General features: G+C 41.3%; 1 protein-coding gene across 4 annotated transcripts in view; it reads left to right on the top strand.

Annotated features, from left to right (window-relative positions):
* Positions 1–12,672, top strand: part of RPGR (retinitis pigmentosa GTPase regulator) — an 86,519-nt gene that overhangs the window by 20,956 nt on the left and 52,891 nt on the right. For all 4 annotated transcript variants that reach the window (XM_059156691.1, XM_059156688.1, XM_059156690.1 and 1 more), the window contains exons 10-14: positions 837–1,022; positions 1,986–2,157; positions 8,008–8,105; positions 8,426–8,491; positions 10,825–11,781. In XM_059156691.1, the coding sequence (XP_059012674.1) occupies positions 837–1,022; positions 1,986–2,157; positions 8,008–8,105; positions 8,426–8,491; positions 10,825–11,781 (1,479 nt within the window). The remainder of the gene's footprint in view (positions 1–836; positions 1,023–1,985; positions 2,158–8,007; positions 8,106–8,425; positions 8,492–10,824; positions 11,782–12,672) is intronic.

Genomic DNA, 12,672 nt, shown 5'->3' with positions numbered 1-12,672 from the left:
AAAATCTGTCCCTTTCCTAATTCTCCTTTGAACATTGTCCTTTTCACCCTAATCTTGACTCTCCTGCTTTGCTCCCCTGTGTCTCTTGAGAACCAGAAATGTGCCATGCCTGAAAGCTTGTTGTCTCCTCCAGCAGCCAGCAGAGTATCTGACAATCACCTATAAATATTTGTTGAATTAGATATTACTGAGGCTTATTTAAAATAGTAATAATAATTTCACAATGTTATGAAGGAAAGGTTCAGAGTATGAGTTCTTATAATCACTGTGAAGAACACTATAAGGTTGCTTTAAAAAATCTGTGTATTACAAATACTACACAATGGTTTTTTAGGCATTTTATTGGAAATCACTTATTTCTCAAAATTCTTTGAATGTTGGTTTAATTTTCATGTTCCACCATCATGCATGGTTACATTTTGCTCTAAGAACTTTAAAGCATTGAACTTCAAAAGTGTTCATGTAAAGAAAAAGGTTTGGAGATATAATTATCCCAAGAGGTTGATTTCCTCTTGGATCACTTTTTTTCCAAGTAGAACTTCTCTGGGTGATTTTTTCAAGGTGTTCATGTTACTCTCAGATTAAAATAGCATTTTCTCAACTTTATGAGGAGAAACAGAATTGGAAGGAAAATGGTGTGTAAACTTGTTCTAATTTTCAATTGTAGTGTTTAAAGAAGACACATTAGTGTGTGTGTGTATGTATTTGGGAGGAGAGGAGATGGCTGACTACCTAGGAAGTTCACCACTAAGTAAATGTTTTGTAGCTGAAAACTTAAAAACCTATTTGTGTTTGAAACCAATGTTGATTAATCAATCTGTGGTTTAATGCTACAGGTGGCTTGTGGTGGATGCCACACACTTGTTTTTGCCACTCCGCGACCCAGCGGGACAGAAGAATTGGAGTTAGAAGAAAGCAACGATTCTTACTTTCCTGCAGCGCCTTCTCTGCTCCTCAGCGATCTGAGCCCAGGCAGTGTACTGCACAGAACTCTACCAGCACGTGTGCGGCGAAGAGAGAGGGTATAGGCTTGTGGCCAGTTCTATATCATGGCCCTTCAAACAGAATGGGAAAAAATTCATTTTCTTTTTAAACCAAAAAGGGTCTTTTAAGATAGATTGACTAAATAAAATGGTTAGAGTTGGAGGCTTACAAACTTAAAGCAAATTCAGAGTTAAGGTGTTCAACACACAAGTGAGAAAATTCAAATAATCATGGATAACCTTGAGTTAATAGAGAGTGGATACAAAGCAAAGATACAAAGCAACCTTTTAGAGGCCTATCTTCATACTTCAGGTTGAATGCTGAATTATTTTCTCAACTCTATATGGATTGACTTTTACTTTGCTTTTTATCTTTTAGTTACACCTCGTGAGCCGTGTAAGGTTCTACACTATAAACAATGAAATGTGGGAAACAGAAATAAGGACTGCAGTTCAAGATAGGGAATGTTCTTTCTCGCTTAAATTTAGAGGTTCTCATTCTGCTTTAGAATTATTGTTTCGATGGCACTTGTATTTAAAAAAACAAAAAGAAAATGCCAAATAATATTTAAAGGAGACATCCCTTTTTTAAAAAGTTACTTGAAGTTCCAAAACATATTCCTTTGGAAGTAAAAAGGTTAAGTTTGGCTTTTGGTTATGAAAAAGTACATATGGAAAGACTGAGAAATAGCAGTATTTTGTAGTTATTGTTTTTTAGGTCTTGTGACTAATTTTTTGTTTCCTAAGGAAAGCAGAGAGAATATACATACACTTTTACCCATCGTGTGAAAAACGGGCTTCTAAATTAACAATTTAGAGCAACTTAGATACAGAGATGACAGAACAAAACATTTTTGAGTCCTTGGTGATAATTTAAAGATGAATGTGGGACAGTGGGCAACTTTGAAGTCTCTTAAATATTTTTAGTAGCTGGGGGGTAGTTTCTGTCAATACTAAACATATAATATCATGTAACAGTTTATTTAACCTGTTTATTTTAAGGAGAGATCGCCTGATGCTTTTCAAATGACACAAACACTACCTCCAATTGAAGGAACTTCTGTGCCACCTGTTAGCTTTCCCCCGACCCCAGATCCTTTCTATATGTCTGCAGGTAATTGGCCAGGGAAAATGATACTTGAAAAGGAGGACCCCGTGCAACTAGTGGAACCAGGTAACAGCTGATATCCTGTCTGCTCACAGGAAAAGGGTCCCTTTTATGCCTATTAGTGTCATATTTATGTTAGGATGTTCTTGCAAATTAAATTGTTTTCTTCCTAGTTGGAGGCTGACATCTCTCGTTCGAGTTCCAGTCCAGATTACTCTTATAAATATAAAGCATCACTAGTGACCCTAAAAACCCCATAATAATAATAGCGGCATATTTTTATAGAGCAATGCATAGAATATGTAATACCTTCTCTTACCTTATCTCCTTTAAACCTGAAGCAACTCTGTGAAATCCGTGGGAGTTCTAAACTCTTCATTTTGGTAGATGAGAGAAGCAAGGCTTGAAAAGACTGAGTGACTTGGCCAAGGTCACTCAGCCTATAAATGAAGAGAGTCAGATTTGAATGTGGATCTTCTGGACCTATGTGAAGTCTTGAATTTAGGCAGTATACCATAGTGGTCAAGAACATGGGACATGGGGGCACCTGGGTGGCTCAGTTGGTTAAGCTTCTAACTCTTGATTTCAGCTCAGGTCATGATCTTGGGGTTGTGGGATTGAGCTCTGCCCAGCATGGAGCCCTCTTAAGATTTTCTCCCTCTCCCTCTGCTCCTAACCCTCCCCTGCCCTCACCTGTATGCATGCGTGCACACACGTGCTCTCTCTCTCAAGAAAAAGAAGACAAAAAAGAAAAAAAGAGCATGGGGCATGGAGTTAAGTAGAGCTGGGGTCAGATGCCATCCCTGACATTTATTAACTGTGTCTAACCCTTAGTTTTCCTATCTTTAAAGTGGGTATAGTAATACTCCTTTAGAGTGATTGAGGTTAAATGAGATAAGGTATATAAAATACTTACCATTGAGCCTAGCACTTCTAGGAAGCTCTTTATAGTTGGTTATTATTAACACTTCTACCTCACTGCCTTATAGATACACATTGTATTTTAAATTGTAATCCCAGCTCTTCAATTATTATACACCTCTTGGAAAGAATTTTGTTTACAGGCATTTGTGTATCTTAGGAGTGTGTATGTATTATTGCAGGGCACATGCTTGAATAGTAGGGGCAGGACAAGAAGCCAGGGTCAAGAGATTAGAATAAACAGTAGGTTTGGAATTAAGATGATCTGGGCACCTGTGATTAAGAACCATGGCACAGATAAATTTTAGTATTTTGGGATCAAAAGTTGAAGTAGTAAAAGCAAGAGGTGTGCACCGTGGGAATAGAATATTATCTACAACTAGAACCTGGATCATGAGCCAGTTTCTTACTGTATTTTTTCCAAACGTTTATTTTATTTATTTTGAGAGAGAGAGAGAGAGGGTGTGTGTGTGTGAGTGTGGGGAGGGGTAGGGGGAGAGAATCTTAAATATGATCCATGCTGATCCCAGGACCCTGAGGTCATGACCTGAGCCAAAACCAAGAGTCAGAGACTTAACCGACGGAGCCGCCCAGGCGCCCCTGATAATGAGCCAGTTCCTTGCATCTCACAGAGAACTTTTTTATGCTTTGCTTTGAGGTAAGCGTCACTGACACCTTTCAGGCCTGTACATGGAAAAAGTGGAGTCTGACAACAGTTTGTACAAGGAAAAGAGAAGTTTGTGGTTTGGAGGAAGTTGTTTCTCACTTCAAGAGATCTGAATATGAACATATACAGAGTTTTATAGCTAGAGCCAAAGGAAAAGCTATTCCTTATCTTTTTGTGACTGTTCACTGAAACTGTCTTAAAAGTATGCTGCAAGTTATATCTAACATATAACAGGACCTCTTCTAAATTACTTGCAGACTTCAGTGTTTATCGTGGAGGGAGGAAGGTCAGGGAAGACCTTGCTGAGAAGGTGACATTTAAGCTAACACATAAAGGATAAGAAAGCCACATGAAGAGAGAGGTTATGTGCATTCTAGGCAAAGAAAGTAATAGAGGCAAAGGTTTGGAGGCAGTTTATAAGAAAAGGAAAGAAGACTGTTGGAGCTAGAGAGTGCAGGAAAAGGCTAGATAAGATGTTGGAGAGAAGAGTGAAAAAAGTATTCATGATTTTATAGGCCGTGAGAAGCCTGTTTGAGTGTTTTCTTAAGTGCAATACAAAGTCATTAAAGGTTTTTAATCAGTGGAGTGATGTCCTCCAGTCCAGTTTACATTTTAAGATGCTCACTTTTGCCTCTGTGTGGATTGTAGGGAGGAAGGACTAAAGGTAGGAAGCATACTCAAGAGCCCATTGCAAGAGAGGATGGTGTGTGGTCCAGGTTGCTGTGAAGATGGAGAGAAGGGGGCAGATTGGAAGTGCATTTGAGACCTAGAACTACCTGAATTTACACATGGAGGTGAAGGAAAGGGAAGAATCCAGAATGATTCCTAGGCAAAAGCATGGTTGACAAGCTTGAGGGAAAAAAAAAAAAAATCAAGCTTGCTGCGAAACATCGAAGCAGAAATATGGAGGAGGCAGTTGAAGATGCCAGCCTAAAGTTCAGAAGAGAGGTCTGAACCAGGGAGATACATTTGGAACCCGACAACACAGAATTGGTATTTACAGTCTGTGGGACTTGGTGAAAGCACCTGTTAGATAGCAGAGTAGCACGAGAAGAGCGCCCAGGGTTTGACCTGAAGAACATCTAACATTTTGAGGGTAGGGGAGGAAGAGCTGGTGGCAAAGAAACTTTCCTCAGCCCCACCAGCTAGAAGGGTAAGAGGAAGGGAACCAGGAGAGAGTAGGGTCGTGAATTCCAAGTACTGGTCAGAGGTCAAGGAGGAAGCTCAAAAGAAGCATCCCATGGATTTGGCTTTGTGGAGAGTGTCCTTGATCTTGACAAGAGTAGCTTCAGGGGGAGATAAGAGCAGAAGCCAGAGGGCAAAGAGTTGAGGCATGAATGTAGAAAATTCCTTTGCCAATTTTGGTCATTAAGAGGAGCAGAGAAAAGGGCTGGCAGCTCGAGGGAGATGCGGGGTCAATGAGAAATAGTAGAGCATTTTTGTATGCTAATGGATGTGAGCCAGTAGTCCCAGACTGACCGATAGCCCGAGAGAGAGAGAGAATGAACATGAACATCACAGTGGTGCTGGCATACAGAGCAATCTTTGGTAAGAGGAAAGACACATCCTGTATTTCAACAGGAAAATGGAAGTAAATGTGTACATTTTTTGGGGGGAAGATAAGGCAGATCAGGTCTGATGACTTCTGTTTCCTTAGTCAAGTATAAGGCAAGGCCCGTGAGCTTCAGTGATCTACTATCAGTTTTTCCAAACCTCCATTCTCTGCCCTCTCCAGTCTATCCCATTTAGAACTTTCTACATTAATCTTCCTCAGGCACAGTTTTAGTTCTCCTCTGCTCCAGTGGCTTCTGATATCCATAATATTTGTGAAGATAAATGTGAGTTTCCCCATGTAACTGCCACCTGCTTTTGTAGCTCCATCTCTCAGTAATCTTTTTCTTTTTTTTTTAAATTTTTTATTTTTTATAAACATATATTTTTATCCCCAGGGGTACAGGTCTGTGAATCACCAGGTTTACACACTTCACAGCACTCACCAAAGCACATACCCTCCCCAATGTCCATAATCCCACCCCCTTCTCCCAAACCCCCTCCCCCCAGCAACCCTCAGTTTGTTTTGTGAGATTAAGAGTCACTTATGGTTTGTCTCCCTCCCAATCCCATCGTGTTTCATTTATTCTTCTCCTACCCACTTAAGCCCCCACGTTGCATCACCACTTCCTCATATCAGGGAGATCATATGATAGTTGTCTTTGTCTTCTTGACTTATTTCGCTAAGCATGATACGCTCTAGTTCCATCCATGTTGTCGCAAATGGCAAGATTTCATTTCTTTTGATGGCTGCATAGTATTCCATTGTGTATATATACCACATCTTCTTGATCCATTCATCTGTTGATGGACATCTAGGTTCTTTCCATAGTTTGGCTATTGTGGACATTGCTGCTATAAACATTCGGGTGCACGTGCCCCTTTGGATCACTACGTTTGTATCTTTAGAGTAAATACCCAGTAGTGTAATTGCTGGGTCATAGGGCAGTTCTATTTTCAACATTTTGAGGAACCTCCATGCTGTTTTCCAAAGTGGCTGCACCAGCTTGCATTCCCACCAACAGTGTAGGAGGGTTCCCCTTTCTCCGCATCCTCGCCAGCATCTGTCATTTCCTGACTTGTTTATTTTAGCCATTCTGACTGGTGTGAGGTGATATCTCATTGTGGTTTTGATAGTAATCTTTTTCTTATAACCTTAATGCAGGTCACCGGTCTGTAAAGTGAGCCACGTCTAGCCAGCCACTTGTTTTTGTATACAAAGTTTTATTGGAGCCCCATCGGGCCATTCCTTTATGTAGTGCCTTTGGCTGCTCTTACACGACAACAGCAGAGTTTGAGTCATTAGGACGGAGACTGTGTGGCCACAAAGCCTGAAATATTTACTAGATGGCCTCTTACAGGGAAAGTTTCCCAACTCTTGATTTTGATCAAACAGAGGTCTTCACAGTCAGACTTGGTAGAAAAGGCTGTAAAGTCAAGTCAAGTGTCGAGACCGACACTTGGCACTTCATTTATTCCTTTATGAAGTATGGGGACACTCTGCTTACCTCTCTTGTTGTCATGGAGGTCACGTGACATGTGCGAAAGCATGTATTCCCAGCACATGGCCAGCCTTTAGTACAAGCCATTGCTGCTGCTTCTGTTAGCATGGGGCTTCACTTTCTTCTCTGTCCACCTCCACCTCCCAGGATTCTACTCACTCTTCCGCGCACCTCTTTAGTGAAACATTTCCTGATTCGCAGCATTTGGATGTGATTTTTCATGCCAGTGTATTCCCTTTAGATGATAAGCTCATTCAGAGTGAGCCGTTAATTAAGTTGATTATCTTGCACATAGCGCCGCACACGAAATAAGCACAAATGGATTATTTGCTCCTTTGCACTGAATGAATTTACAACGGCAAGATCAGTGGGGACTGGCATTTTTAGCAAGGACTTCGTTTAGGAGCTCCTCTCAAATATATGGGTGCTAAACGGGGTTGTAGTAATTGAGAAAAATGTAAGATCAAGGAGAGCTCGTTAAGTTTTAGTTACCTGCTCGATGACATAATAACCTTGTAGTTTTCCATGAACATTTCTAGGTGCTTTTACTAGTTATCTGATTTTTCACGTAACAAGTGGCCTTAAAACTCATCTCACAGAGTTTGTGAGGGTCAAGAATTGAGGAGCAGCCTAGCTGAGGGGTTCTGGCCCAGAGCATTTCATGCAGGTGCAATCATGCTGTCAGTTGGGGCTGGAGTCACCCGAAGGCTCCACTGGGGCTATAGGATGCTCTTCTGTGCTGCCCCGCATGGCCATTGGCAGGAGGTTTTACTTCCTCAGCACGTGGGCTTCTCCCTAGGAATGCTCCTAGCATGGCTTCCCCCCAGAGAAAGTGATGCAAGAAAGACAGACATACAAACTGTGGTAACATCACAATTATGGCTGCTTTGTTTTGTTGGCCATATAGAACTACCTGGTAAAATGTGGAAAGGAACGACATAAGGGGCCCCATTTCGGGAGGATGTGGGTCACCAGGGCCCTTTTTGGGGACTCACTGTTACAGTGGTTGATACCTGGGTAGCAGTTCTCCCAAAGGTTTGCCTGTTCATATGAACAAAGCAGTTCCTATCTCACTAGCACTGAAGTCTTTAAACTTTCAGAAAGAGACTTTAAAACCTCTTATCACTGTGAATGAATTCTGTTCAGTTCCCTTAACATGAGGTTAAAGGACTTCAGTAAAATTATGCCTTCACTTTATATTAGAGAATAACTTATTGTCCAGGTGTCTTTCAATTTTCCACTGAAAGCTGGTTTTCTCTTTTCCCTTTTAATCAGATTATTTTCGTGATAAAATGGCCAAAGGGAAAGAAGCAGACAATTCTTCAGCCGGAGATTCAGAAAGCCTTGGAGAAACTACTGATGTCTTAAATATGGTATTGGTCTGCTCATTTATCGATATAGATATGTTTGGATTTTAGTTCATCGTGTATTCATATTTGTGTGTTGAATACATGTGATGTTCCTTGCATTAAAAAGGGTTTGCTTCCATTTTGTTTATTTTTATATGCTATATGTTTATTATTTTATTGAAGTATAGATGACATACAGTACAATTAATTATGATCTTCGTATCATTAGTATGCAGTTGAGTATAGATTATATTACTGTCTGAACTGTTATATAAGAATATGTAAATATATAATCTTATATATACTCTTTATTCTTTTTAGAACATATTTTTTATTTCTTGCAGACACATATGATGAGCCTGAATTCCAATGAGAAGTCATTAAAATTATCACCAATTCAGAAACAAAAGGTATAATATAGAGAGTTCTTTTCACTGTGGTGGGTAAGAACAGTTTATATTTTTTTCTTGAAAGCTTTCTGAAAAGAATACGTGAAAGATAAGTATTCGTTTACTTTAGATTTTGAAAGAGGAATACATTGTAGATGGCCTCAATTTGGGTTTGTTCTGTTGGTATGTATTTCAGATATATGGCAGGATTTCATTGCTGAAATTTGCTTTTTGTTGTCACTAACAAGTCGTAGTAGTCACATTTTCTTACCACCAAAGCAAAGGATTATTATGGCAGTTCAAAAGCATTGGAAGAAACTACTACTGTTTATCAGAATGGTTCTCAGACTTGGGCTAAGCATGACTTTGGTTGAGTTACCATGTTGTTCTCAAAGATGATATTAACATCTTCTTGAGCTCTAAAATTTGGTGGTTTTAGTCAAAATATTTGATAATTGCTTTTCCAGTGTGCGGAATAGGCTTTAATCTGTCATGGAATTGATAGCATAAAAATAAAATTAAACATTTGGAAATCAATCAGAAACCATGCATGGGTGATAAAGAGAGGTTTTTAATGAATAACAAATGAGTAGCAGGAGAAAGGAATAGTTGGTGGTTTTCACAACCCTGGAGAGACAAAGGCCTGACCTGAAATCCTTTGCTTCTCCTGGCTTTAAGGACCAGTGGGGTGAAAGAAAGGAGGGGTTTGAAGATTAGAAAAGTAAATTGGAGAAATAGAAATTGAAGGAAGAAGGCTTATAGACAATATTTAATTTATATTTCCAGTGCCTTTGTCACATTATTAAACTAAAAAATCCTCAAAGTCAAAGTCACTGAAATGCAAGAGGATCTTGCTGACTTTTAAAAATTTGTGCCAGTCTTTTTTAAGTCTTACCTCTGTTTTATTGAGAGGCAGAGGCGTGGTGAGTAACTGCATTCATTTTGAATATGGGAGAACTCTTCTCCTAACCCAGGGGGGAAGCTCAGCGAAGGTTGACTGACTTTACTGACTGACTGCACTTCCAAGCAGACATCTGTTCCTCTGTCTCTCCTTCCTCTTCTCTTAGACTCAGGGCTCTGCCTCTTCTATGCTGTTTGATTATGCTAGGGAAGTGAAGGCACATACACTTAGAAATCATTTCTGGCAGCTGGGCCTCTGCCTCTCTTTAGGGCTCTTGAAAGAATTGTGACTTTTTAAAAAGTAGGACCTAGAACAAGCAGAAGGAAAGCACTTCCTTTTAAATTGATATTTTATACTTGACATAGTCCTTTTAAGTAGAGGCTCAACCAGACCTATTTTAGTGAATTAAAAAAATGATTTATTGTAGCATTTCCATATATTAATGTTTAACTTGTGCTGTTTTAATTTTGGGGGGAGCAAAAAATGACTTCTTCCTAAGCCTAGCACTCATGACAATTTGTAGCACTTGATTTAGTGAGATTTTACTCTCCAGAGACCCAAATTTATCAAATATTTCAGTTCATTAGCTTACAGAATTTAGGTCAATGATTTGATTTTTGCCTTATTTTGTCCAGCAGGAAATGAATTTCATATTCGTAATGTATCATTCAAATCGCAGTCTTTAATTTCGTAGTTTTTATAAAAGTCTTACATTTTACCATAGGTATTTTTTCCACATAGTGGTTAGTTTCATGTATGTAAGTTATTATAATTAAAGAATACAATAGATAAAAGGAAGAGGGTCAAAAATTTGAAAACTCAAAGATTTGTTTTGAAAAGAAACGTATTTTTTAGTATACTGATTAAAAGTTTTGTAGTTTTCATCTCAGATTTTCCTTCTAGGCATAAGAAGGCATATTCATTTTTTCCAATATTAAACAATTTCATATTTTCATTAATTTTCTTTAATTCTGTGAATTTCACGGAATTCAAAGAGCAATCAAAGTCTAACAATTAAAATAACAGGGAAGGTAGGAAAAAAAGAAACCGAACCTGATTTCATATAAGAGAAGTGTACATTTTTTTTTATCGGTATTTTGCACAATCTGTATGGACATGTATTCTCTTTGAGACTTGATTCCAATTAAGGGGTGAAGACATCCTGACATGAGTTGACTTGTGTGAATAGAGACAACATGAGGGTAGGTAGTGAGTGCGTGCGAGTGAGATGCTTACCTGTGTGCCACGGCGGAGTCCCATGTGCCGCAGACTCAGAGAGTGGTGGCGGTCCTCGCCAACAAGAGGCCAGTCTGAGCAAAATGTCTGGGAAAATTGGACATTTTTATTCTGCTAGCGAAACTTAGAGTAATGCAAAATCTGGGCAGTGTTTTGAAGTAGATAAGTCCCCTTTGTCAACTAATAGTAGTATGACGATTACTTCAAAAATTTACAGAAACAAGAAACAATTGAGCAACTGAAGCAGCATACAGCTCACTCTGAAAACGATGATAGTAAAGGATTTGCAAGTGAAGAGATGTCCAAAACAGTGAATGAAGGGAGAGTCTATAAACAACTTTTGGCAAAAGGAATGTACGTGATGCAAGCAGCTATGACTACGGAAGCATTTTCAGATGAGGACATAGGTAGTGACCCAGGCCAGCCTGGGCCTCGAGCTGACACCCGTGCAGAGGGTGTGCAAAGAGGGCTGTTCAGATGTGAGAGTAAGCATGGTCTTTATCCACCTGACAGTAAGGCCATAGCAAAGGCAAGCGATGCAGGCCAGTGGCAGAAGGATCCAGATGCAGAAGAAATAGTCTCTGAGAAGGAAACTGAGCTGGCCGAAATGGCAGGTCTGAAGGCTAGGAGACAAATCGAAGAGAATTTAAGAGATATTAATATGTTCTTTGACAACTTACCAAATAGAGACATAAATATTGATGATGAAGACAGTAAAGATTTTGTTGAGGATGCTAAGAGGAACAAGCGAGATATGATTTTTGACAGCGAGAGAGACTCTCTAGACGAGCCAGACAGTTTCTTGGAAGGCGAAAGTGCAAGTCAGCAAGGCACCACTGACGGCTTCGAGCAGCCGGAGTCAGTAGAATTTAGTAGTGGAGAGAAAGAGGATGACGAAGTGGAAGTGGACCCAAACTTGTGGTATAGTCGCAAATTTATCGAACAAGGGCAGGAGGAGGAGACTGAACACAAACTGTCCAAATTCCTGGCAAAATACGATTTTAAATGTGACCACTTGTCAGAGATCCCTGAAGAGCAGGAAGGAGCAGAGGATTCAGAAGGAAGTGAAGTAGAGGAGCCAGAGGTAGAGGCGAGTGGGAAACATGTGCAAGTGCCCGCACGAAAGCAGGAGGAGATAGAGATCCTGTCCGATGACCTGACAGACAGAGCGGAGGTGAGTGGAGGCAAGGGCAAGGCAGGAGGTGGAGGTGAGCGAGTCCAGAGGGAGGGAAGTTCAGGAGCGGAACAGAGGCAGAGTGAGGGGGGCGGGGAGGGGAAAGACGAGGGAGGAGGAGAGATGGAGGGCTTGGGTAAGGGAGAGAAAGACCCAGAAGAGGAGGAGGCCCAGGAGCGAAGGGAGGGGGAACAGGAACGAGGCCATCAGGAAGGAAGAAACGAAAGGATGGAGGAAGGGGAAGGGGAGGAGCACAGAGGTGAGAAGGAAGGGGAGGGAGAGGGCGGAGGGGAGGAAGATGAGGAAGAGGAAGAGAAGGAAGAGGGGGAAAGGAAAGAGGCGGAAGGACAAGGAGAGGGGGAAGAAGGAGAGGAAGAGGAGGGAGAGGGGGAAGTGGAGGAAGGAGAGGAAGGAGAGGGGGAAATGGAGGAGGGAGGAGAGGGGGAAGCAGAGAAAGGGGAGGAGGAAGCAGAGGAGGAAGGGAAAGAAGGAGAAAGTGAAGGAGAGGGGGAAGAAGAAGCAGGGGAGGAGGAAGAAGGGGAAGCGGGGGAGGAGGAAGAAGAGGGGGGAGCAGGGGAGGGGGGAAAAGGAGAGGAAGAGGGGGGAGGAGGGGAGGAAGAAGAAGAGGGGGAAGCAGGGGGGGAAGAGGAAGAGGGGGAAGCAGGGGAGGAAGAGGAAGAGGGGGGAGGAGGGGGGGAGGAAGAAGAGGGGGGAGGAGGGGAGGAAGAGGAAGAGGGGGAAGCAGGGGAGGAGGAAGAAGAGGGGGAAGCAGGGGAGGAAGAGGAAGAGGGGGGAGGAGGGGAGGAAGAGGAAGAGGGGGGAGCAGGGGAGGAAGAAGAAGAGGGGGGTGCAGGGGAGGAAGAGGAAGAGGGGGAAGCAGGGGAGGAAGAA

The sequence above is a fragment of the Mustela lutreola genome, chromosome X (genome assembly GCF_030435805.1).
Source record: "Mustela lutreola isolate mMusLut2 chromosome X, mMusLut2.pri, whole genome shotgun sequence".
NCBI classification, from domain to species: Eukaryota; Metazoa; Chordata; class Mammalia; order Carnivora; family Mustelidae; genus Mustela; species Mustela lutreola.
Note: the sequence above shows the minus strand (reverse complement) of the source record. Positions and strands in the feature narration are given on the sequence as shown.